Raw genomic sequence first — 21,855 nt, 5'->3', positions numbered from 1 at the left:
GAAGAAAGGGAATTTTTGTCTCTGCTGTTTGCCCGTGGCCACGTGCCAGTGCCCATCCCGTGGGTGCGGGACCGCTTCTTCTTTATTTTTTTTTTCATAGAATCATCATGGCTCGAAAGGACCTTCCAGATCATTGAGCCCAACCCTCAGTCCTACACCACCTTAACCACTAATCTGTTGTTCAATCTTAACCACTCTCATTTCTGTTATTCTTCCCTCCCAACCATCCTCGCGTTGCCGGGCTCGGGACGGGCGGAGCAGGCACAGGGCCAGCAGGTCCCTGCACCCAAGGTGAAGTCCCCCTCAGGTCCCACCCCACCCAGCAAGTCCCAGCTCAGCTCCACACCTCCTGGGAGCACCCACACAGCCCCTGGGGACAGCTCTGCTGCTGGGAACCCTGGCACTGGAGCTCCACACCGTGGGTCTCAGGAGCATTGGATGCTGCTGGGTCTCCATGGATCGTTGTCCCATGGGGGGTTCAAGGGAGGGCTCCTCCTCCAGGGGATGCCCCATCCATGCCAGGACTGAGGCTGTCACCTTCCAGGTAGGAGAAGGAGGAAGGGTTTGGAGCTGGGAGAGGGGAGATGGAGAGGAGATCTTGGGCAGGGAGGGAGGGAGGGAGAAATTGTTTGGGGTGAGGGTGCTGAGCCCCTGGGTGCCCAGGTTGCCCCCAGAAGCTGTGGCTGCCCCATCCCTGGCAGTGTTGAAGGTTGGATGGGGCTTGGAGCCCCCTGGGCTGGGGGAGGGATCCCTGACCATGGCAGGGGGGGCACTGGGGGGGATTTAAGTTCTCTTCCAACCCAACCTATTCCATCATTCTGTGACACAGTGACCAAGTCTTCACATTGTCTTCAATTTACTTCACCTGCAAACTCAGAAGCAGGAGATGAGCCTAAAGGAGATGGGGGGGGACAGTTGTTTGTCTCCATGAGAAGCTGTTCCTCAGCCCTGCTCTCTATCTGCCTCCAAGTCCTGGAGACACCATGGAGAGGAGACCTCTCAGGCCACCCCTGACCTGGCCACTCCTGGTCCTTCAGCACGAAGGTGACATGGACAATCTTGGTGGTGTGCACTCTGTAAGAGCACTAATGGGATACCTGCAAATAATTTGTCACCTTGGGCCCACGCTGGGGGGTTTCCCTATTATCTCCTCACCCTGGAAGGCGGCTGCTTTGCTGCTGGAAGCTGACACAGCACCTACTCTGGTTTGTGTTGGGTCAGCAGTTTCTGGAGCTGGGCAGCAGCTCCTGCTTTGCTCTAGAAGCCAAAAGGCAATGACTTCACCTTCTGCTGTCCTCCAAGTGCCAGGAGCTGTGAGCCACCAGGACGCAGACCCACGGGATGCCCCTGTCTTCCCAGCACTTCATGACTCAGCAGCTGGTCCTGCAGCTTCCCAGGACTCCTGGCACGGGGACACCACCCGTGTTGGGCATCTGCAGCCGGGTGGCTTGGACTCACCCACCGGAAAGTGTGGGTGTCCTTGGCTGGAGCTGCTGCCAACCACATCAGAGAGCTGGGAGATGGCTTTCTCATGGATGCTTCAGCACGGGGCTGTTTGGGGAGGGTTCTTTGCCTTTGGTGCTTGGTTTGGGGAAGCTCCTCTGACAACACTCAGGTGCTGACACCTCTTCCCTCCTGATGGTACCAGAGCCACGTGGCTGAGCCCTAGGTGGTGGCACTGTGGGGACCTCTGCAGAGGGTGGTGCACAGGGAGTCATTGGGTCACAGCATGGTTTGGGTGGGAAGGGACATTAAATCTCCCCCAGTGCCCCCCCTGCCATGGTCAGGGACCCCTCCCCCAGCCCAGGGGGCTCCAAGCCCCATCCAACCTTCAACACTGCCAGGGATGGGGCAGCCACAGCTTCTGGGGGCAACCTGGGCACCCAGGGGCTCAGCACCCTCACCCCAAAGGATTTCTCCCTCACATCTCATCCCCATCTCCCCTCTCCCAGCTCCAAACCCTTCCCCCTTCTCCTATCCCACTCCAGCCCATCCAGGACATCACCTTATTCCAGGCCACCACTAACCCATGTCCCACACCTGAGAATCACAGAATGCTCATGGCAGGAAAGGACCTTGGAGATCACCAAGTCCAACCAAACCATTTCTCCCTCCCTCCCTCCCTCCCTGCCCAAGATCTCCTCTCCATCTCCCCTCTCCCAGCTCCAAACCCTTCCCCCTGGGAGGCTCCCATCCCTCCAGGCCCTTGTCCCAAGTCCCTCCCCAGCTTTCCTGGAGCCCCTTCAGGACCTGGAAGCTGCTCCAAGGTCTCCCCATTGCAGCCTTCTCTTCTCCAGCCTCAACACCCCCAACTCTCTCAGCCTGGCTCCAGAGCAGAGCTGCTCCAGCCCTCCCAGCAGCTCCAGGGCCTCCTCTGCACTGGCTCCAACAGCTCCGGGTCCTTCTGCTGATGGGGACCCCAGAGCTGGACACAGCTTTACCCCAGGGGGGTCTCCCCAGAGCGGGGCACAGCAGAGGGGACAATCCCCTCCCTGTCCTGCTGGATGTGTGACTATGCCTGGGGGTCACTCCGTGTGTGTCCAAAGGACCCATGTGGGTGTCCATGTCTCTGTCCCAGTGCAGGGGAGGTCCTGGTGGCCCCTGTCCGTTCTCCCCGAGCTCTCCTGCTTGGGGTGCACATTCCAGCTGGCGTGGGTGCTCACCCGACTGGATCATCAGCACCGGGAGCGTTTTGCCTCTGACTCAGCTGGGGTGGTTTGGCTCTGGGGAGCACACCTGGGCTTCGAGGTCCCTCTCCTTTTCCCTTGGGTCCCTTCTCAGAACCCTTTCCTTGCCCCACCTCTCTCTGCAGCTCTCCTGATGTTGGGCAGCCCATGATGCCACCAATTCCCTGCTCATTGCACCTCGCTCTGGGCTCAGTTTTTCCATTCGGGTTTTGCTCGGGGCTGAGTCTGTGGCAGGAACAGAGTCCTGAGGGGTGCAAATGGTCCGTGTCACTTGGTGTACCAGTGACAGGGACTACTGGAGCTGGACCTGCTCATTCCATAGCATCATGGTATCCCAGATGGTTTGGGTTGGAGGGGACCTCAAAGCTCATCCATCTCCACCCCCCTGCATGGGCAGGAACACCTCTCAGCAGCCCAAATTGCTCCCAGCCCCATCCGACCTGGCTTTGAAAAAAGATCAGACACCTTTGGACCTCTGGCAGTTGGTGGCTTCTCCCACAGTTGTGTCACATTGGTCCCAGCAGAGGCTGCGGGTGACCTCCCCACAGTGCAGAGCTGCAGCCCAGGTCCTGTTACAGCCCTGGAGAGCCCATCAGAACATGGAGCAGAACCACAGTGTGGCTCCTCCGACCTCCTCAGCGTAGCCATGAAGCAACCACCCCCTGCATGGATCTGCTCTCCCTTGGCTGCCCCAGGGACATGGGGGGGGGGATGTGCCCCCCACACAGACATCACCTGCAGGGACCCAGCCCTGAAAGTCACCTCCTCCTGCACCTCCAAGCACCCACACCTCCCCACAGCCACCTCCTGGCTTTACAGAGCTGTACCCCATGGGAAGGATGGAGACCCACCACTCCCAGATTGTCCCCTCCAAACCTCCTGCCCCGCTCCCCACAAGTGTCAAAACTTTTCAACCTGAAGCAGCTTCATTGCTTCATCCTTAGGAGACCCCCCTGGGGTAAAGCTGTGTCCATCTCTGGGGTCCCCATCAGCAGAAGGACACGGAGCTGTTGGAGCCAGTGCAGAGGAGGCCCTGGAGCTGCTGGGAGGGCTGGAGCAGCTCTGCTCTGGAGCCAGGCTGAGAGAGTTGGGGGTGTTGAGGCTGGAGAAGAGAAGGCTGCAATGGGGAGACCTTGGAGCAGCTTCCAGGTCCTGAAGGGGCTCCAGGAAAGCTGGGGAGGGACTTGGGACAAGGGCCTGGAGGGATGGGAGCCTCCCAGGGGGAAGGGTTTGGAGCTGGGAGAGGGGAGATGGAGAGGAGATCTTGGGCAGGGAGGGAGGGAGGGAGAAATTGTTTGGGGTGAGGGTGCTGAGCCCCTGGGTGCCCAGGTTGCCCCCAGAAGCTGTGGCTGCCCCATCCCTGGCAGTGTTGAAGGTTGGATGGGGCTTGGAGCCCCCTGGGCTGGGGGAGGGGTCCCTGACCATGGCAGGGGGTTGGAACAAGATGATCTTTAAAGTCTCTCCCAGTCCAAACCATCTGGGGTTCCATGATGCGGGCACGTGGGGACAGGGACACGCCTGAAGGTCTCTGGGTCACCCCCCCCCTCCTACACAGACGAGGTCAGCAGCCAAGTGCAGACACAGCCACCCCATGGACTGCACCCCAGAACAATCCCACCCAACCAGCAGAGCTGGATCAGGTGTCCCAAGCTCCTCAGCAGATGTTGGCCACAGCAGAGCTCCAGGACAGACACCAGGAGAACCAGAGGTTTCCATCCTGGGACTGCTTCATCCCCTGGTGGATGTCTCATCCTGATGGGGTGCTGGACCACCCGCTCCACACCAGCACCACCAGCAGCCCCCACAGCCTCTGGCATGGCCACAGTGAGGGACAGGCTCCATCTCTGTCCCAGCTGGGGCAGAGGGACAGCTGAAGGAAGGTGGCCCTAAGTCCCTGCCCCAGTCAGGGGACTCATCAGAGCACAGGAGCAATCCTGGAACCCTCCATGGCCACAGGGACCAGGAACAAGGCAGCCCACTAGCAGAAGGTGGTGGCAGAGTCCAGAAGCCACATGGTGCCTCTGTACCCTCAACATCCATCACTTGCCCCAAGTCCAGCGACAGACACGTCCTACATCCCTCTGGTCACCCTGTCCCAGCCTCTGTCACCCTTGGGGCTGTGGTGATCACAGAATCCCAGAACTCGGGGTTGGAAGGGACCCCAAAGATCCTCTGGTCCAAACAGTAATATTATTGTTTGGGTGGGATGTTCCAGCATCCCGTCAGGACGAGACTTCAAACTTCTGGTTGGACGCCCGTGTTTCATCTCTGCTCCTGCACCCAGGGCAGGGCCACCACCTCATCCCAGGGGCGGGGAAGGGGAGGATTTAAATTGGGCACTTGCCTGGGCTGCTCATCCTGGCTGAGAGGAGGAGGAGGAAGAGGACCAGAGCCTGCCAGGAGCCAGCTGCTCTGGAGACGTGTCCAGCAGGTAGGACAAAGCCCATCTGGAGGGGCCACCGGGGCCACCACACTGCGTGACACCCTCTGTGCAGGCACCAGGGGCATGGAGGGGATGGAGGGGGCTTTGCTTCTACCCCAAAATCTGGTGTTGGGACTGGTGAGCAGGGCAGCAGTGAGCAGGAGGTCCACAGGCAGAACTTGGTCCTTTCCAAGAAGGACAAAACAGCATCAGGGGTGGATGGAGCTGCTGCTCCTCACGTGTCGTGTCCTGGATCCATCTGCTGAGCTGATGGGGACGTGGATGGGGAAGGCAGCAGAGCTGTGGGACCTTCCCAAGCCTGCAGGCACCCAACCTGGGGGCTGCCAAAGTGCCGAGGGTCCCAGCTGGGACCCTGCTGGCCCGAGGCTGTGGGGCAAGAGTCAGGATGGGGGAACTGACATCATTCCAGTGCCTGGGATACAGGCAGGGCTGGGGACCATGGCATTGCCGGGCCACTCCTCCCCGTTGTGGCTGGAAAACCACTTCCACCAAAGCCTCCTGGGCTGGGCTGCTGGGACAGCTTGAAAGGACAACCAGGTCCCGGCCTGGGAGCTGTGTGTGCAGCCCAGCCCCAGCCCCAGGAGCCCTGATCAGAGAGCACCTAATGACAGTCTGCAGTTGGGCAACGTCTCCCCAGCCCTTGGTGTCTGCACGACATCTCCCGTGTCCTACATTGGTGTCACCTCCTCCAGGGTGTGACACAAAGGGCTCTGCTTTGTCCTGCACCCAGTGCCACCCTGGCAAGGCAGCACAACCAGCTCGTCACCTCCCAAGAGGTCTCAGCTCTTGGGGAGGGCAGAGAAGTTGGGGTGGACCAAAGCCATGGGCTGGAGAAGAGCCTGGAGCCATGGGCAGGGTCCCAGGGAAGCAGCTCTGGAGCTGCTGGGTTTGTTCCTCTGCTCTGCTCCATCTGCCCCAGCATCAATCCAATATTTAAATGGATCAAAAGCAATGACTCAGAGGGTTTGAGACCAGTTAGGTAAAGAGCTGGAGATTGAAACTCTGACCCTGATAATGAGCTGAAGGTATCATTACTGTCACTCCCTGCAGGTTATGGGAGATGGGTGTTCCCCAGGGAATGCTTTGGGTTTCGTTTCTGCTGTGTTTACACGGCTGTGGCCTCATCACCACATCACCCTGGGGATGCTGCCAGCTGCGGGGCTTCCAAAAGGGACCTGGAACATGGGACACATCCCTCCAGCAGCACCACACTGACCCAGAGAGCACAAAACCCACCCACCTTACAGAACCCACCCAGCTCCAGAACCGCCCCAGCTCCCAGAACCAACCCAGCTGGAGGCAGCCAGGCCTTGACACAAAAACCCAGGAGATGCTCCAGACCTTGCCCCACTCCTCACCCATCCCCTGCTCTCTACTGATGGCTCTGGATGGACACAGGACTCTGGGCCTGGCCTGACACTGCCATTTTCCCTACATGGCAATTAGCTGGTGACAAAGACCAACCATGAGTGACCTCCTGAAGAGAGAGAACCTCCCTCTGGAATTACTTTCTCTGCAAGGAGTGATTTGATCACAGGGTCTGAGCCACAGGTGCTGCAGAGGTCTGGGAGCATCTCCTGAGGCAGTCGGGGGAATTGCACCTCAAGTGCTGGGGTCAGTTCTGGGTGAGAAAAGGGCCCTGGAGGGCCTGGGGGTGCCCAGAGAAGGGAATGGAGGTGGGGAAGGGTGTGGAGCAGAAGGAGAAGGGTCTGGAGAAGTTGTGAGGAGCAGCTGAGGGCCCTGGGGGTGTTGATCCTGGATCAGAGGAGGCTGAGGGGAGACCTTGTGGCTCTCTGCAACCCCCTGAGAGGAGGTTGGAGCCAGGGGGGGTCGGGCTCTGCTCCCAAGGAACAAGGGATGGGACAAGAGGAACTTTGGGCACAACTCAAGTTGTGCCAGGGGAGGTTTAGGTTGGAGCTGGGGAAGAATTTCTGCCTGGAAAGGGTTGTCAGGGCCTGGCCCAGGCTGCCCAGGGCAGGGCTGGAGTCCCCATCATCCCTGGAGGGGTTTCAGAGCCTGGGGGTGTGGGGATGAGGGACATGGAGGTGGCCTGGGCAATGCTGGACAAATGGTTGGACTCAAAGCTCTTAAAGGCCTTTTCCAACCAGAAAGATTCTCCGTGGATTCGCACACACCACAGACACTGCAGCAGAACCTGTGTCTTACCAAGTCTTCCCTTTCCCTTTCCTCAGAGGAAGAGAGTTCCCCAAAGCAGACAGAGTGTGCCAGGAATGGAGAAGATGAATGGACACCCTGAGAAGGACAACCCGAAGGACACAGGGAGCACCCTGACTGCTGGTGGACACAAGGAGATGGGTGGGGGTGGGAGTAACTTCATCGCTGGGGTCTTCATCCAGGCCATGAATAAGAAGCTGAGCATCTATGACGCCATGGTGAGGGGGCTGCTGACACCAGGGACGGCCCTGGTGCTGCTGGAGGCCCAGGCTGCTTCAGGCTTCCTCACCGACCCCGTGAGGAACCAGAAGCTGTCGGTGAAGGAGGCTCTGAGCGCAGGACTCATCGGCAGAGATTTCTATGAGAAGCTGCTGTCGGCTGAAGGGGCCGTGACGGGGTACACAGAGCCCTACACCGGGGAGAAGATCTCCCTCTTCCAGGCCATGGAGAAGGAGTTCATTGTCAAGGAACACGCCGTCCGCCTGCTGGAGGCCCAGGTGGCCACCGGCGGCATCATCGACCCCGTGCACAGCCACCGCGTCCCCGTGGAGGTGGCCTACGAGAGGGGATACTTCGACCAGGAGATGTTCCAGTTTCTTTCTAACCCTGAGAATCAAAGCAGAAGCTGCTTCGACCCCAACACCCACGAGAACCTCACCTACATGCAGCTCCTGCGCCGCTGCGTCCCCGACCCGGACACGGGGCTGCTGATGCTCCAGCTGATGGACAAGGGCTCGGTGCTCTACCAGCTGCCCGAGGAGGCCCGCCAAGCCCTGCAGAACGCCCGCACCACCCTCAGCCTGGGGCTCTTCCAGGGACAGAGCCTCAGCCTCTGGGAGCTCCTCTTCTCCCGCTACGTCCCCAACTACCAGAGAGAGGAACTGCTGAGGAAGCACCAGGCGGGGACGGTGACCATCCCAGAGATGATCACCATCCTCACCACCATCATCACCGGGGCTGAGATGGAGAAGGGGGGTCTGGGCTCATCCACAGTCACGCCCAACACTGAAGTGGAAGCAGCACAGCCAGCTCAGGATCCACACTCCCAAGAGCAACAGTTGAGGAAATCCTTGAAGTCTGCAACCATCCACGTCACCGCCGGTGAGTTCCAGGGACAAAACGTCCCCTTGCTGGATCTGCTCTTCTCCAAGCACGTCCCTCAAGGGAAGCGTCAGGAGCTGCTGGAGCTGTACAGAGCAGGGATACTGACCACGGAGCAGGTGGCCACTGTGGTCACCAACATCATCAACAGAACTGACGCCGCAAATGCCGCCCTCAGGTCGAACTCCAGGAGTCCACCCAGGGTGGTGACACAGGCAGAGGAAAATGGAGATGATTTCTCAGTGCAACTGGATAACATCTTGAAGTCTACCACCATCGATGTGCCAGCTGGTGAGCTCCAGGGCAGGCAGGTCTCCCTCTGGGACCTGCTCCTCTCCAACTACATCCATGAGGAGAAGAGGCAGGAGCTGCTGGAGCTGTATCGTGAGAGGCTGTTGACTCTGGAGCAGATGAAAGCTGTTGTCACCACCCTCATCAAGAAAAAAGAATCTACAAACAGAAAATTCCTGATTGCAGTCACGCCTTCCAACCAGGACAGGGCTTCAGCAGCAGAGATGGATGATGGCTCCTCCAAAGAAGAACCATGGGAAACAGCCCTGAAAACCACAACTGTTGACATGGATGTGGGGGAGCTGCGGGGCCACAAGGTCTCCGTGTGGGATCTGCTCCACTCCAAGCACATCCCTGAGGAGAACAGAAAGGAGCTGCTGGAGCTGTACCAGGCAGGAGAGCTGACCCTGGAGCAGGTGAAAACTGTGGTCACCACTATTGTCACCAAGGCAGAAGCAGCAAGGGCCAAGGAACTGGTCAATGAGAACAGCCCAGGAGCAGAGGTGACAGACCCAGGTGATGAGCACTCCCACCTGCAGGAGGAGAGGAACTGGGAGGACACCCTGAAGTCCACCACTGTTGAGATGTCCGTGGATGGCTTCCAGGGCAGACAGGTCTCCCTGTGGGACCTGCTTTTCTCTGACCACATCCACGAGGAGAAGAGGAAGGAGCTGCTGGAGCTGTACTGTGCAGGGACATTGGCCTTGGAGCGGTTAATGATGGTTGTCACCACCCTCATCAAGAAAAAAGAATCTACAGACAGGAAATTGCTAATTGCAGTCAAGCCTTCCAACCAGGACAGGGCTTCAGCAGCAGAGATGGATGATGGTTCCTCCAAAGAAGAACCATGGGAAACAGCCCTGAAAACCACAACTGTTGACATGGATGTGGGGGAGCTGCGGGGCCACAAGGTCTCCGTGTGGGATCTGCTCCACTCCAAGCACATCCCTGAGGAGAACAGAAAGGAGCTGCTGGAGCTGTACCAGGCAGGAGAGCTGACCCTGGAGCAGGTGAAAACTGTGGTCACCACTATTGTCACCAAGGCAGAAGCAGCAAGGGCCAAGGAACTGGTCAATGAGAACAGCCCAGGAGCAGAGGTGACAGACCCAGGCGATGAGCACTCCCACCTGCAGGAGGAGAGGAGCTGGGAGGACACCCTGAAGTCCACCACTGTTGAGATGTCCGTGGATGGCTTCCAGGGCAGACAGGTCTCCCTGTGGGACCTGCTTTTCTCTGACCACATCCACGAGGAGAAGAGGAAGGAGCTGCTGGAGCAGTACCAGGCAGGGATGCTCCCCACCCAAGAACTGATCAGCACCATCAGCACCATCGTGACAGACGCCCGAGACCGAGACCTCCTGGCCCTCCCCCAGCAGACAGTGGATCTCCTCCGGTCCGAGGGCTCCTACATCACTTGTGGGCAGTTCCAGGAGCAGCAGGTGTCCATCTGGGAGCTGCTCTCCACCAAACAAGTCTCCGAGTACAGGCGAGAGGCACACCTGGACAGCTACGGCGCGGGAGGGCTGACGGTCAACAAGATCACCATCACCACCACCATCACCACGGGCCCACGGCGGCAGAGGAGGCACCACCAGGGACATTAGGATGGGACCCACCTTGGGAGAGGAACCTCCCGGGGCTCTGCGTCCCGGGACAGGCAGGGTCTGGACTGGGGGGGACTTTGCTCTCCCAAAGAGGAGCGGGAGGGGCAGATGGGTCCAGTCCCAGCAGCTGCCAGGATCAGAGGAGCTCAGGAGACTCCTTCAGCTCTGATGATTCTGTGGTTCCCTCACTGAGTCTGTGACATCTTCACCCAAATCCTGGGGTGGGGGGGTCAGGGCAGGATCCAGACATGCGTGCTGTGTCATGCCTGTGTGTCATGTGTGTGCTGCAGAGCTGTACATGTGTGTGCTGCAGACACATGTGCTGTGGTCATGCCCATGTGCCACACGTGTGTGCTGCAGAGCTGTACATGTGTGTGCTGCCTCAGGCTGTGCACACAGGGACCCCACAGCCGTGTGCCATGGTCATGCACACACATGTGCACAGGGCTGGCTGTGCCATGGAGGGACATGGAGACCACAGCCCACAGCATGTGTGTGTGTGTGTGAGAGAGAGAGTTTGTGTCTGTGTGTGTGTAGCATGTGTGTCTGTGTCTGTCTGTGTCTCTGTGTGTCTGTGTGTGTGTGTCTGTGTGTGTGTGTCTGTGTCTGTCTGTGTCTCTGTCTCTGTCTGTCTGTGTGTGTGTGTCTGTGTGTCTGTGTCTGTCTCTGTCTCTGTGTGTGTCTGTCTGTGTGTGTGTGTCTGTCTGTGTCTGTCTGTGTCTCTGTCTCTGTCTGTCTGTGTGTGTGTGTCTGTGTGTCTGTGTCTGTGTCTGTGTCTCTGTCTCTGTGTGTCTGTCTGTGTGTGTGTGTCTGTCTGTGTCTGTCTGTGTCTCTGTCTCTGTCTGTCTGTGTGTGTGTATCTGTGTGCCTCTGTCTCTGTGTGTCTGTCTGTGTGTGTGTCTGTGTGTCTGTCTGTCTGTCTGTCTCTGTCTGCGTGTGTCTGTGTGTGTGTGTGTGTATCTGTGTATCTGTGTGTCTGTGTGTAACACAAGGCCCAGGCTGTGACACTGTGTGACAGCCCTGCTGTCCCCTCCAGGCACACCATCAGCTTCAGCCCATCCCTCACCTCTTCATCCCGTCCCTGATCCCCATCCCTCCATCCTCATCCCTCATCCCATCCCTCAGCCTCTCCTCCAGCCCTGCTGAGATGGTGACCCCGAGATGAGACTCACACTGTCCCAGTGACAAAAATCTCCTTCCCAATCCCTGCTCAAAGGACATGGTCACAGCTGAGACTCATGGAATGGTCTGCAGGAACCCTAAATCCCCACCAGTGCCACCCCTCAGGGACCCCTCCCCCAGCCCAGGGGGCTCCAAGCCCCATCCAACCTTCAACACTGCCAGGGATGGGGCAGCCACAGCTTCTGGGGGCAACCTGGGCACCCAGGGGCTCAGCACCCTCACCCCAAACAATTTCTCCCCCATCTCCAACCTCAATCTCCCCTCTCCAAGTTTTAACCCATTCCCCTTGTCCTCTCCCTACCCCCCTACCTCCAGAGCCCCCCCCCAGCTTTCTTGTAGCCCCTTCAGTTCAGGTGGAAGGAGGTGATGCTGAGTGCACTGGGGAGGGAGCTCAGCGGAGGAACCCCTTGCTGCAGGGTGTCCTGGGTGCTAAACCTTTGAGCTAGAAGATGGGAAGTTCCAGCTCCAGGTGGGGAGAAACTTCTTTGCTGTGAGGCTGAGGGAGCCCTGGCCCAGGCTGCCCAGAGAGGTTGTGGAGTCTCCTTCTCTGCTGCCTTCCAAACCCCTCCTGAACCCCCCCAACCTCCAGATGAGGTTCCTCTCCTTCTCTGCTGCCTTCCAAACCCCTCTTGAACCCCCCCAACCTCCAGATGAGGTTCCTCTCCTTCTCTGCTGCCTTCCAAACCCCTCCTGAACCCCTCCAACCTCCAGATGAGGTTCCTCTCCTTCTCTGCTGCCTTCCAAACCCCTTCTGAACCCCCCCAACCTCCAGATGAGGTTCCTCTCCTTCTCTGCTGCCTTCCAAACCCCCCCTGGATGTGTTCCTGTCTGGGCTGCCCTGGCTGATCCTGCTGTGCCAGGGCATCTCCATTGGGCCCTTCCAACCCCACACATTCTATGAGTCAATGATCCCATGAAACGTTTCTGTGGATTAAAATCGCAGCAAGCCCTGGAGGAGAACCCATCAGAGGCCACTAATTAGCAGATGATTGTTTCAGCAGCTCCCCAAGCCCTATGAGGACGTGGCAGAGAGGTGCTGCTGGGCTCTGTCCTTGTCCTCACTCCTGCTGCTGGCTGGTGCCAGGTTCTGGAGCTGGATGGGCCACACAGATCCAACCTCTGCCCCCTTCCATCTGCCCCCTTCTGGCACCAGGGGATGGGCACCAGTTGTGTCTGCAGGGTGCTGGGTGGTGTTGGCAAGCAGGGGAGAGGGGGCAGTAAGGGTGGGGAGATTCCTGGTACCAGCTCAGGGGGGATGTGGGGCTGGGAGGGTTCCAGATGGTTCCCCAGGACCTCAACTTGCACTCCCCCAGGAAGTGCTGAATTTCCCAAAGAGAAGCTGAAAGAAACGAGGACATTGTGTCAGGGAGAGCTGCATACATCTGCATAGTGATCAGCTGGTTGCATAACTGGAGGCATCTGAGCAGCATCTGAATTGGGCTTTGGGAGGCAGGAGGGGGGCAGGGGGGGCCCGGCAGCCCCGATCCCTGCGGGAACATCGCTCCACAGTGGATGCTCTGGGAACTTCTCCCTCTCATGGGAGAGGACAGGTTGAGACCTCCTGGAGACAGAACCAGCAAACCCACCCTGTGCCCACGGGCTGAGCAACTCCACAGCCACCAGTGGGGAATTGGCCAAGTGCCCCCAGCCCAGCAGCTTTCCTGCTGAGTGATGATGCTCCCCAAGCCCTCCATGATGTGGGGGACACAGAACCAGCCATGCCCATCACCCCAACCTGGAGCACCCAACCTGGGGCCTGCTGGGCCAACCTGGCTGCTCCAGGCTGGGCAGCAGCTCCCCAGCAGAAACGGGCAGGCTCCCAGTTTGTCCCAGTTTGCCTCCTCCAACAGCTGGAAACCTCTTCCAACTCTTCAGCCAGCTCAGACCAAGTTCCCCTGGCACAAAACCCATCCATCAGCTCTGGCAGATCTCCTCCTGCTCCCATGTTTTCCACTGATAAAGCTGCCCCCAGCCACCTTATCTCCCCCAACATCTGTTTTGAGAAGCTCCCAAGCTGGGCTGCTCTCCCCTCTGCATTCCCTCAGCCATCTCCCTTCCTCTTCTTTGAACCATTTTCCATTTTCCACAGTTTGTGGTTTTGGTTTTTTTCCCTCCTGGCTGGTGCAGGGTCTGGACCCTGGAGATGCCTCCCCATGCCCCAGGTCTGGAACCCCCCCCCTGGGGCTGCCAAGCCCACACAGCCCTTTTCCCCCTTTCCCTCTCTCATTCCTTCCCAACCAGGGGCCTGGTTTGAGGCAGAGATGTTTGTTCAGTGACTCCAGGGCATGACTTTGCATTTTCTCCCATGGCATTTCCTCCCGTGACCATGAAGCCAAACCTTCAATGTCACCCCCTGGCCCTGCTCGCTGTTCCAACCATTCCCCTGCCTCCACCTCCTCTGCTCTGACAGAGCCTTCCACAAACACACGGAATTAACTTGGCTCCTGGAGCCCAAACTCCTCACTTCTCATTCCCCTTTCAGCACCATCCAATCTCCTGGGGGCAGCAGGACCTGGGGGGTGTCTGCACCCCCCACGCTGCAGGGGACAAAAGTTCCTTTTTTTTTTTTTTTTCTTTGTTTTCGTGGCTGTTGTGGTCTGCTGAGGTTGTTTTGGTTTTGTCTCAAAAGCACAAAGAGAGGGATTTAGCAGCCAAGCTCCAGGCTGTCCCCACTCACTTTGACCCCCCAGAGATGAGAGTTTACATCAACTTCATGCTCAAAGTCTCTCAGTTTCATCTCATGCAAGCTGGGCTGGTGGAAACCAGGTGATCTTTGGGGTCCTTTTTGGGTGGGAACCAGGTGATCTTTGGGGTCCTTTTTGGGTGGGAACCAGGTGATCTTTGGGGTCCTTTTTAGGTGGGAACCAGGTGATCTTTGGGGTCCTTTTTGGGTGGGAACCAGGTGATCTTTAGGGTCCTTTTTGGGTGGGAACCAGATGATGTTTAAGGTCTCTTCCAACCCAAACATTTCTGTGTTCCTATGAAGGTTTTACCACAAAGACAAAAAGGGAAAAAAAAGCTTTGTTATGAAAACCTTGCTTCATCTTCCACCTGTTTTTTCTTTTTATTAATAAAAGGTAAAAAAAAAAAAAAAAAAGTGTTGAAAAGCTGTTGGAAGAGGGAAGTCCTCAGCTGCCATGGGACAGCCCAAGCTCCACTTAACTCCTCTCTGCTGGAACAGAAAACACGGATCCCATGTCTCCAGAAGCTGTGGCTGCCCCATCCCTGGCAGTGTTGAAGGTTGGATGGGGCTTGGAGCCCCCTGGGCTGGGGGAGGGGTCCCTGACCATGGCAGGGTGTTGGAACTGGGGGGGATTTGAGGTCCCTCCAACCCAAACCATTCCATTCCCAGGACCCAGTGGTCCTTGGGGTGCCCCCTGCCTGTCCTGCATCACTCGATGCTGTGTCTGGGGACCCGGGGTGGCTGTGAGGGGTGGGCAGAGGGGTGGGCAGCTGGCAGGGGCTGTGTGGCAGCCAGGAGAAGGTGAGAGAACCCCAGGACAGGCTCTGGGACACACGGGAGCTGAGCCAGGCACCAGGGGCAGGAGGGAAGGCATCATCCCTGTCTGATCCAGGGGTGGAGGGGAGCAGGGGCAGGACAGAGGGAGCTGGGGGTCAGAGCCCTGGGAGCCCCAGGCAGGTGAGAAGCTGCTCCAACTGCTGCTCCCACCCAAGAGGAAGGGTTTGGGAATTCTGTGCTTCCAGCTGAACTGAGGGCTCCAGGTTGGTGCCAGCCCCCCTTCTCCTGCAGGCAGCTGGGTGGGCTCCATGCTGCTCCTGGGCAGGGGTCTGGGGGGGGTTCCTGGCTGCAGGTGGTTCTGTGGGATGGGGACAGTGTGTCCAGAGCTGCAGGACATGCTGTGCACAAGGTTTCCACCTCCCAGCCTCCCTGTTCTGCTGCCAGGGTATTTCCTTTTCCTCAGGACATGGTTTCCTGAGGAAATCCACGCTGGCTCCTGCAGGTCCCATCCCCTCACAGCCCCACTGCTCTCCAGGACATGTGTCCTCCCCAGGACCTCCAGGCCCAGCTCCAGGTTCTTCTCCTGCCCTCAGGTGCTGGTCCAGGGGATGCAGGGAGGGTTTGGTTCCTGTGGCTGTAGAAGAGTTTGGGGACAGAGCAAACAAAAGCTCCAGGTGCTGGGTTGGGTTTTCCCCTGCCCTGGTGGGGTGAGCAGGAAGGGCACGGGCTGGATCCAGCCCAGGATTTGGGGTAAAGAACCCCACAGAGTCATGGAGCAGCTTGGATTGGTGGGACCTGAAAGATCATCCAAACCCCTGCCATGGTCAGGGACCCCTCCCCCAGCCCAGGGGGCTCCAAGCCCCATCCAACCTTCAACACTGCCAGGGATGGGGCAGCCACAGCTTCTGGGGGCAACCTGGGCACCCAGGGGCTCAGCATCCTCGAATTAATGATTTTTCCCCCCCCCTTCCCTGGTTGGTTGTGCTGTGGGTTGGACACCCCATGCAGGGGGTTGGAACTCAACCAAAGCCATTCTGTGGTTCCATGATGATTCCAATGTCCAACTGTTGTCATAGTGAAAAATTTCCTTCTGGTTTCCAATCAGGATCTCCCCAGCTGCCACCTACACCCATCACCCCTCCTCTTTTCCATGTGACTCCTTGCAAAAAATAAATCTCCTTCCTCTTGGACGTGACCTTTAAGAACAGGACCATGGTGACCAGGTCTCCTCTGAGCCTCCTGTTCTCAAGGTCAGCCTACCCCAGCAGCCTCCAGACATCCCATTTTTAGCTTTTGTCAGCAGTGGCAGCAGATGGCCCCATCCCACCCACCCACCCTGCTGTCACCACCTGCACCCCTCTCTGCTTCCACACCCGGGGTCTCTGTCTGCAGCCAGCAGGGATGGGGATGTGATCCCTGCACAGTCTGGGAGCTGCCAGGGCACAGCTCCAACCAGGAGGGCTTGGGCAGCAAATCATGGAATTGTTTGTCTTGGAAAAGATCTTAGGATCCTCACGTCCAACCCTTCCCCCAGCACTGCCCAAGCCACCCCCACCCCATGGCCCTCATCCCCACATCCCCAGGGTCTGAAACCCCTCCAGGGATGATGGGGACTCCAGAACCCCCAGAAACCCCACCTGTGACAACCTGGTCCTGTGCAGATGGAGCTGCAGAAGGGGAAAGTCCCAGACACTGGGATTAAACTACAACCCCAGACCTGGCAGAGTCATGGAATGGTTTGGATTGGAAAAGAGCTTGGAGATCCTGGAGTCCAACCCTGACCCCAGCACCCCCCATGTCCCTCATCCCCACATCTGTGGGGCTCTGAAACCCCTCCAGGGATGATGGGGACTCCAGCCCTGCCCTGGGCAGCCTGGGCCAGGCCCTGACAACCCTTTCCGGGCAGAAATTCTTCCCCAGCTCCAACCTAAACCTCCCCTGGCACCACTTGAGGCTGTTCCTCTTGTCATTTGTTCACTTCAGGTTTCAGCCTCAAATACATGAATTTTGGTCACCACAGATTCCTGAGCAGCTGTTGTGCTGGCCAAGTGCTTGCCCCCCAAAAACCACGAAGAAATGGGCTGGGAGGAGGCAAAGCAACAGGGAAGAAGTTTTTTGGCTTCCTTGGAGTCAGTCTGGCACCCAGACTTAACCTGAAACCGTAAAGTGCAAGCTGTGCAGAAACATCTGATGTCATTCCAGCCCAGCTCCATCCATCAAATGGGGATAAAAATAGACAGAAAGCCAAGAGGGGCCCCCAAGGAAGGGAGGAGAGGGGACAGGGGGGGTCAGCCCAGACACCAGTAGCTCCTGATGGGCCATGGAGCTGAGCACCTGAGCTCTCTTCTGAAACCCATCCCTGGAGTGGGCTGGAGAGGAATAAAAGAAAAAAAAAAAACCACAAAAAAAAAAACTGGAAGGAGTTTTAAAAAATCCAGGCTGGGCAGAGAATGGATGGAGAGGAACCCCAAGGAGAGGGACCCAGGAGTGCTGGGTGAGGAGAAGGTGCCCAGGAGGCATCAAACCCCCAGCAGTGTGAGCAGCAGGACAGGGAGGGGATTGTCCCCTCTGCTCTGCTCTGGGGAGACCCCCCTGGGGTAAAGCTGTGTCCAGCTCTGGGGTCCCCATCAGCAGAAGGACACGGAGCTGTTGGAGCCAGTGCAGAGGAGGCCCTGGAGCTGCTGGGAGGGCTGGAGCAGCTCTGCTCTGGAGCCAGGCTGAGAGAGTTGGGGGTGTTGAGGCTGGAGAAGAGAAGGCTGCAATGGGGAGACCTTGGAGCAGCTTCCAGGTCCTGAAGGGGCTCCAGGAAAGCTGGGGAGGGACTTGGGACAAGGGCCTGGAGGGATGGGAGCCTCCCAGGGGGAAGGGTTTGGAGCTGGGAGAGGGGAGATGGAGAGGAGATCTTGGGCAGGGAGGGAGGGAGGGAGAAATGGTTTGGGGTGAGGGTGCTGAGCCCCTGGGTGCCCAGGTTGCCCCCAGAAGCTGTGGCTGCCCCATCCCTGGCAGTGTTGAAGGTTGGATGGGGCTTGGAGCCCCCTGGGCTGGGGGAGGGGTCCCTGACCATGGCAAGGGGGGCACTGGGGGGCATTTAACTTTCTTCCCAACCCAAAGCCCATATGATTCTCTGTGCTGTGGAGCCAAGTGTGGTTTCAAGGCATCACTCAGAAGAGGCTGAGTGTGACTGAGATGAGCAGATCCAGACTAGATGAGATATTAGAAGAAAATTCTTCACTGAAGGGGTCATCAAACACGGCCCCAGGCTGCCCAGGGCAGGGCTGGAGTCCCCATCATCCCTGGAGGATTTTCCAAGCCCTGGAGATGTGGTGCTGAGGGACTTGGGGTAGTGGTGGCCCTGGCAGTGCTGGGGTCAGGGTTGGACTGGATGATCTTCAAGTTCTTTTGTAGCCAGAAGAGTTTGATGATTCTGTGTGGGTGAGGTGGTGAGGATGAGGAGGCAGTGGGACAGGGGGGACAATCACTGCTGTGGGAACTTCCATTCTCCTGCTTCACCTCTGCCATTCCCACACCATGTCCAGAGGGGGCAGGGACATCCCACGCTGAGAACACTGAGCTGGAAGAGGCTGAGTTAGACCAGAGGGATCCGGGACCCTGCCAATTCCTGCTGATGGAGGCAATTTACAGATCTCAAAGGACGTTAAAGAACTGTGCTGCCTGCAGAGAGCATGTCCTGTGCAGGAACATCCAGACACGTCCTGCACGAAGAACAGAGATCCACAAAGAACATGTGAACACTGAAGGAGTTTCCACCCCCTCCCAAGAAAGCCGGGAGCACAAACAGCGTGAGAGCAACTCCCCTGGGCCGGAGCCAAGTCCTGCACATCCCTGCATCCCATTTCTGTGAGCTGCTCACTCCAGATCCCAAGAGGAGGAGCACAGGAGCAGAGCAGGGTACCCACAATATCTCATCTGCTGCAGGCTCCTGACAAACCCACAGCTCAGAGCCCTCCTGAGCCAGAGGCTACATCTGCCTCTGCCTCTAATAGCCCTCAATCAATTTTTTTTTCTCCCACAAATTTGCCTAATGGCTTTTAAAACCCCTTTCTGCTTCGTAAACACCCTCTGGCAATGGATTCCACCACGTGTCACCCACTAACGTTTCAACCCAAGAAACACTTGCTGGGGGGAAAAAAACCCAACTAAGTCCCTCCCATTCAGTAGTTTCACAGCTGTCTTCTCAGCTGGCATCCCCCTCACTACTGGGTGTGATGTGGGGCATCTCCACTCCTTCCTCCTGCTCTCTCTCCGTGCCCTGGGTGCAGCTCTTGGTCAGCTCAGCTGTTGGTGCTCTCGAAGCCCAGGAGTTATAGAATCATGGAATGGATTCATCCAGTGCCCCCCCTGCCATGGTCAGGGACCCCTCCCCAGCCCAGGGGGCTCCAAGCCCCATCCAACCTTCAGCACTGCCAGGGATGGGGCAGCCACAGCTTCCTTGGGGAAATTTTTGCCCATTTGGCAATGATTATTTTCATGTCAAAAGCTGTTGACACTTGTGATGACCCCCGGGTCAGGAGAGCCTCTGCAGCTCTTCACAGCCAGCTTTCCAGCTGAATCTCCTGAATGGTTTGGTGTCATCAGCAAACTCTGCCAGCTCATTGTTCAGCCCTGGCAGGGATTGTCTGGGAACGTGCAGAGAGGCAGTGCCTGGTACGGAGCCCTCCCATGGGCTGGGACATGGAATCATGGAGTGCCAGGTTGGAAGGGACCCCAAGGATCATCTGCTCCAACCCATCGAATATTATTGCTTATGGAGTCACAGAATCATAGAATGGTTTGGGTTGGAAGGGACCTCACAAGGTGATCCAGAGTTGGAGAATCCACCCCTTCCCCTGGGAGACCATTCCAATCTCTGTCCTCATGGGAAACATTTTCCTCTGGTGTCCAATGGGAATCTCCCCAGGAGCAACTTTGCCCCTTATCTTGTCCATGGGACTGCTTGTACACAAGGAGTCTCCATCTCATTTGTAGCCCCCTTTAATTACTGGAACATGGTAATGTTGAGCTTTCTCCTCTTCTCTTCTCTTCTCTTCTCTTCTCTTCTCTTCTCTTCTCTTCTCTTCTCTTCTCTTCTCTTCTCTTCTCTCCCCTTCTCTTCTCTTCTCTTCTCTTCTCTTCTCTTCTCTTCTCTTCTCTTCTCTTCTCTTCTCTTCTCTTCTCTTCTCTTCTCTTCTCTTCTCTTCTCTTCTCTTCTCTTCTCTTTCTTTCTCTTTCCTTCCCTTCCCTTCCTTTCCCTTCCCTGTTCTCCTTGTTTTCCCCACTCCTGGGGGGATGTTTCAGGGGCAGCTCATCACCATTGATGATTAACCATTGTCTGTTCTTTCTCACTTCATCTGCAGACAATTCCTCTGCCTGCCCTCTGGGTTTTCCACCCAGCAAACGCAGCAGCAGGGAACAAACTTGGCTTCCCCACTGCACTCCTGTCCCTGCAGTGACACATTCAGACCCTTGGCCTCGACAAATATTCTGCTAAGGATCTTGCCTTCAGCGTTTTTGAGCAAGTCCCCTTTTTTCTTTTTTTTTTTTTTTCTTTTTTCTTTCTTTCTTTCTCCTTTTCTTTTTTTCTTTTATTATTTCTTTTTTCCTTTTTTCTTTTTCTCTTTTTCTCTTTTTTCCTTTTCCTTTTTCTCTTTTTCTTTTTATCTTTGTTTTTCCTATCTCTTTTTATTATTTTTCCTTTTCTTTTCTTTTTTTTTTTTTTGCTGTACTTTGGGCCCACCTCCCTCCTTTGGGCAGAGGTTTTACATTGCACAGAACAGCTGTTAACACTGTCAGGTCACCCCTGGGCCAGAATGTCGCCCCCCCAGGCACAGGAAGGGCACAAGGTGTCACAGGAGTGTCACAGGGCTCACGCAGACAGGCACAGGAGAGGTGCCTGCGTGGGGGGTGCATTTTCTGTTTGCTCCCAAGCTTTTTCTTTATTCCCCATCTCGGCACTTATCCCCAGCTGAACTTTTCCTTTCCACCTCGATAGGAGACCCGGGGGTTCCCTTCCCTTCCCTTCCCTTCCCTTCCCTTCCCTTCCCTTCCCTTCCCTTCCCTTCCCTTCCCTTCCCTTCCCTTCCCTTCCCTTCCCTTCCCTTCCCTTCCCTTCCCTTCCCTTCCCTTCCCTTCCCTTCCCTTCCCTTCCCTTCCCTTCCCTTCCCTTCCCTTCCCTTCCCTTCCCTTCCCTTCCCTTCCCTTCCCTCCCCTCCCCTCCCCTCCCCTTCCCTCCCCTTCCCTCCCCTCCCCTTCCCTTCCCTTCCCTTCCCTTCCCTTCCCTTCCCTTCCCTTCCCTTCCCTTCCCTTCCCTTCCCTTCCCTTCCCTTCCCTTCCCTTCCCTTCCCTTCCCTTCCCTTCCCTTCCCTTCCCTTCCCTTCCCACTCACCGGACACGGTCCCCGTGGGGATTGCCTGGCATCGGGGCGGTGTCACGGGTGGCCGTGCTGGGACACGCGTGTGCGGGTCGGGAGGTGGTGATGGGGTCACACCCGCGGGGATTGACCCGGGTGGGCTCAGCGAAAGCTTTGCCAAGGGGAGGTGGCAGCTGCTCCACGTGTCCCCACGGGCACAGGGCTGCAGATGGCACCAGAGTCACCGGTCAGAGAAACCAGGAAGGACCTGGAGGTGGCCCATATAAGGAAACATCTCCCATTTTATTTATAGTTTATTTTATTCCATTTCATTATTTTATTTCATTTTGTTATTCCATTTCATTATTTTATATTATTTTAATTTTATTATTTTGTATTCTTTTATTTCATTTTATTATTTAACTTATTTTATTTTATAATTTATTTTATAATTTTATAATTTTATTTTATAATTTTATTTCATTTTATTATTTTATTTCCTTTTTTTTTCCATTTTATTATTTCATTTTATTTTTGTTTTATTTTATTTTATTGACACTGCCTCT

The 21,855-nt window shown here is 56.7% G+C and overlaps 1 protein-coding gene across 1 annotated transcript in view; it reads left to right on the top strand.

The window, feature by feature from the left end:
- EPPK1 (epiplakin 1) overlaps positions 1 to 10,301 on the top strand; it is a 31,228-nt gene extending 20,927 nt beyond the window's left edge. Inside the window, 1 exon segment of the mRNA XM_030444741.1 lies at positions 7,323 to 10,301. Within this exon segment, the coding sequence (XP_030300601.1) occupies positions 7,323 to 10,301 (2,979 nt within the window).
- Positions 10,302 to 21,855: the final 11,554 nt, after the last annotated feature.

Source organism: Calypte anna, chromosome 2 (genome assembly GCF_003957555.1).
Source record: "Calypte anna isolate BGI_N300 chromosome 2, bCalAnn1_v1.p, whole genome shotgun sequence".
Taxonomy (NCBI): domain Eukaryota; kingdom Metazoa; phylum Chordata; class Aves; order Apodiformes; family Trochilidae; genus Calypte; species Calypte anna.
The sequence above is the reverse complement of the archived record's forward strand: the minus strand, read 5'-3'. Positions and strand labels throughout refer to the sequence as shown.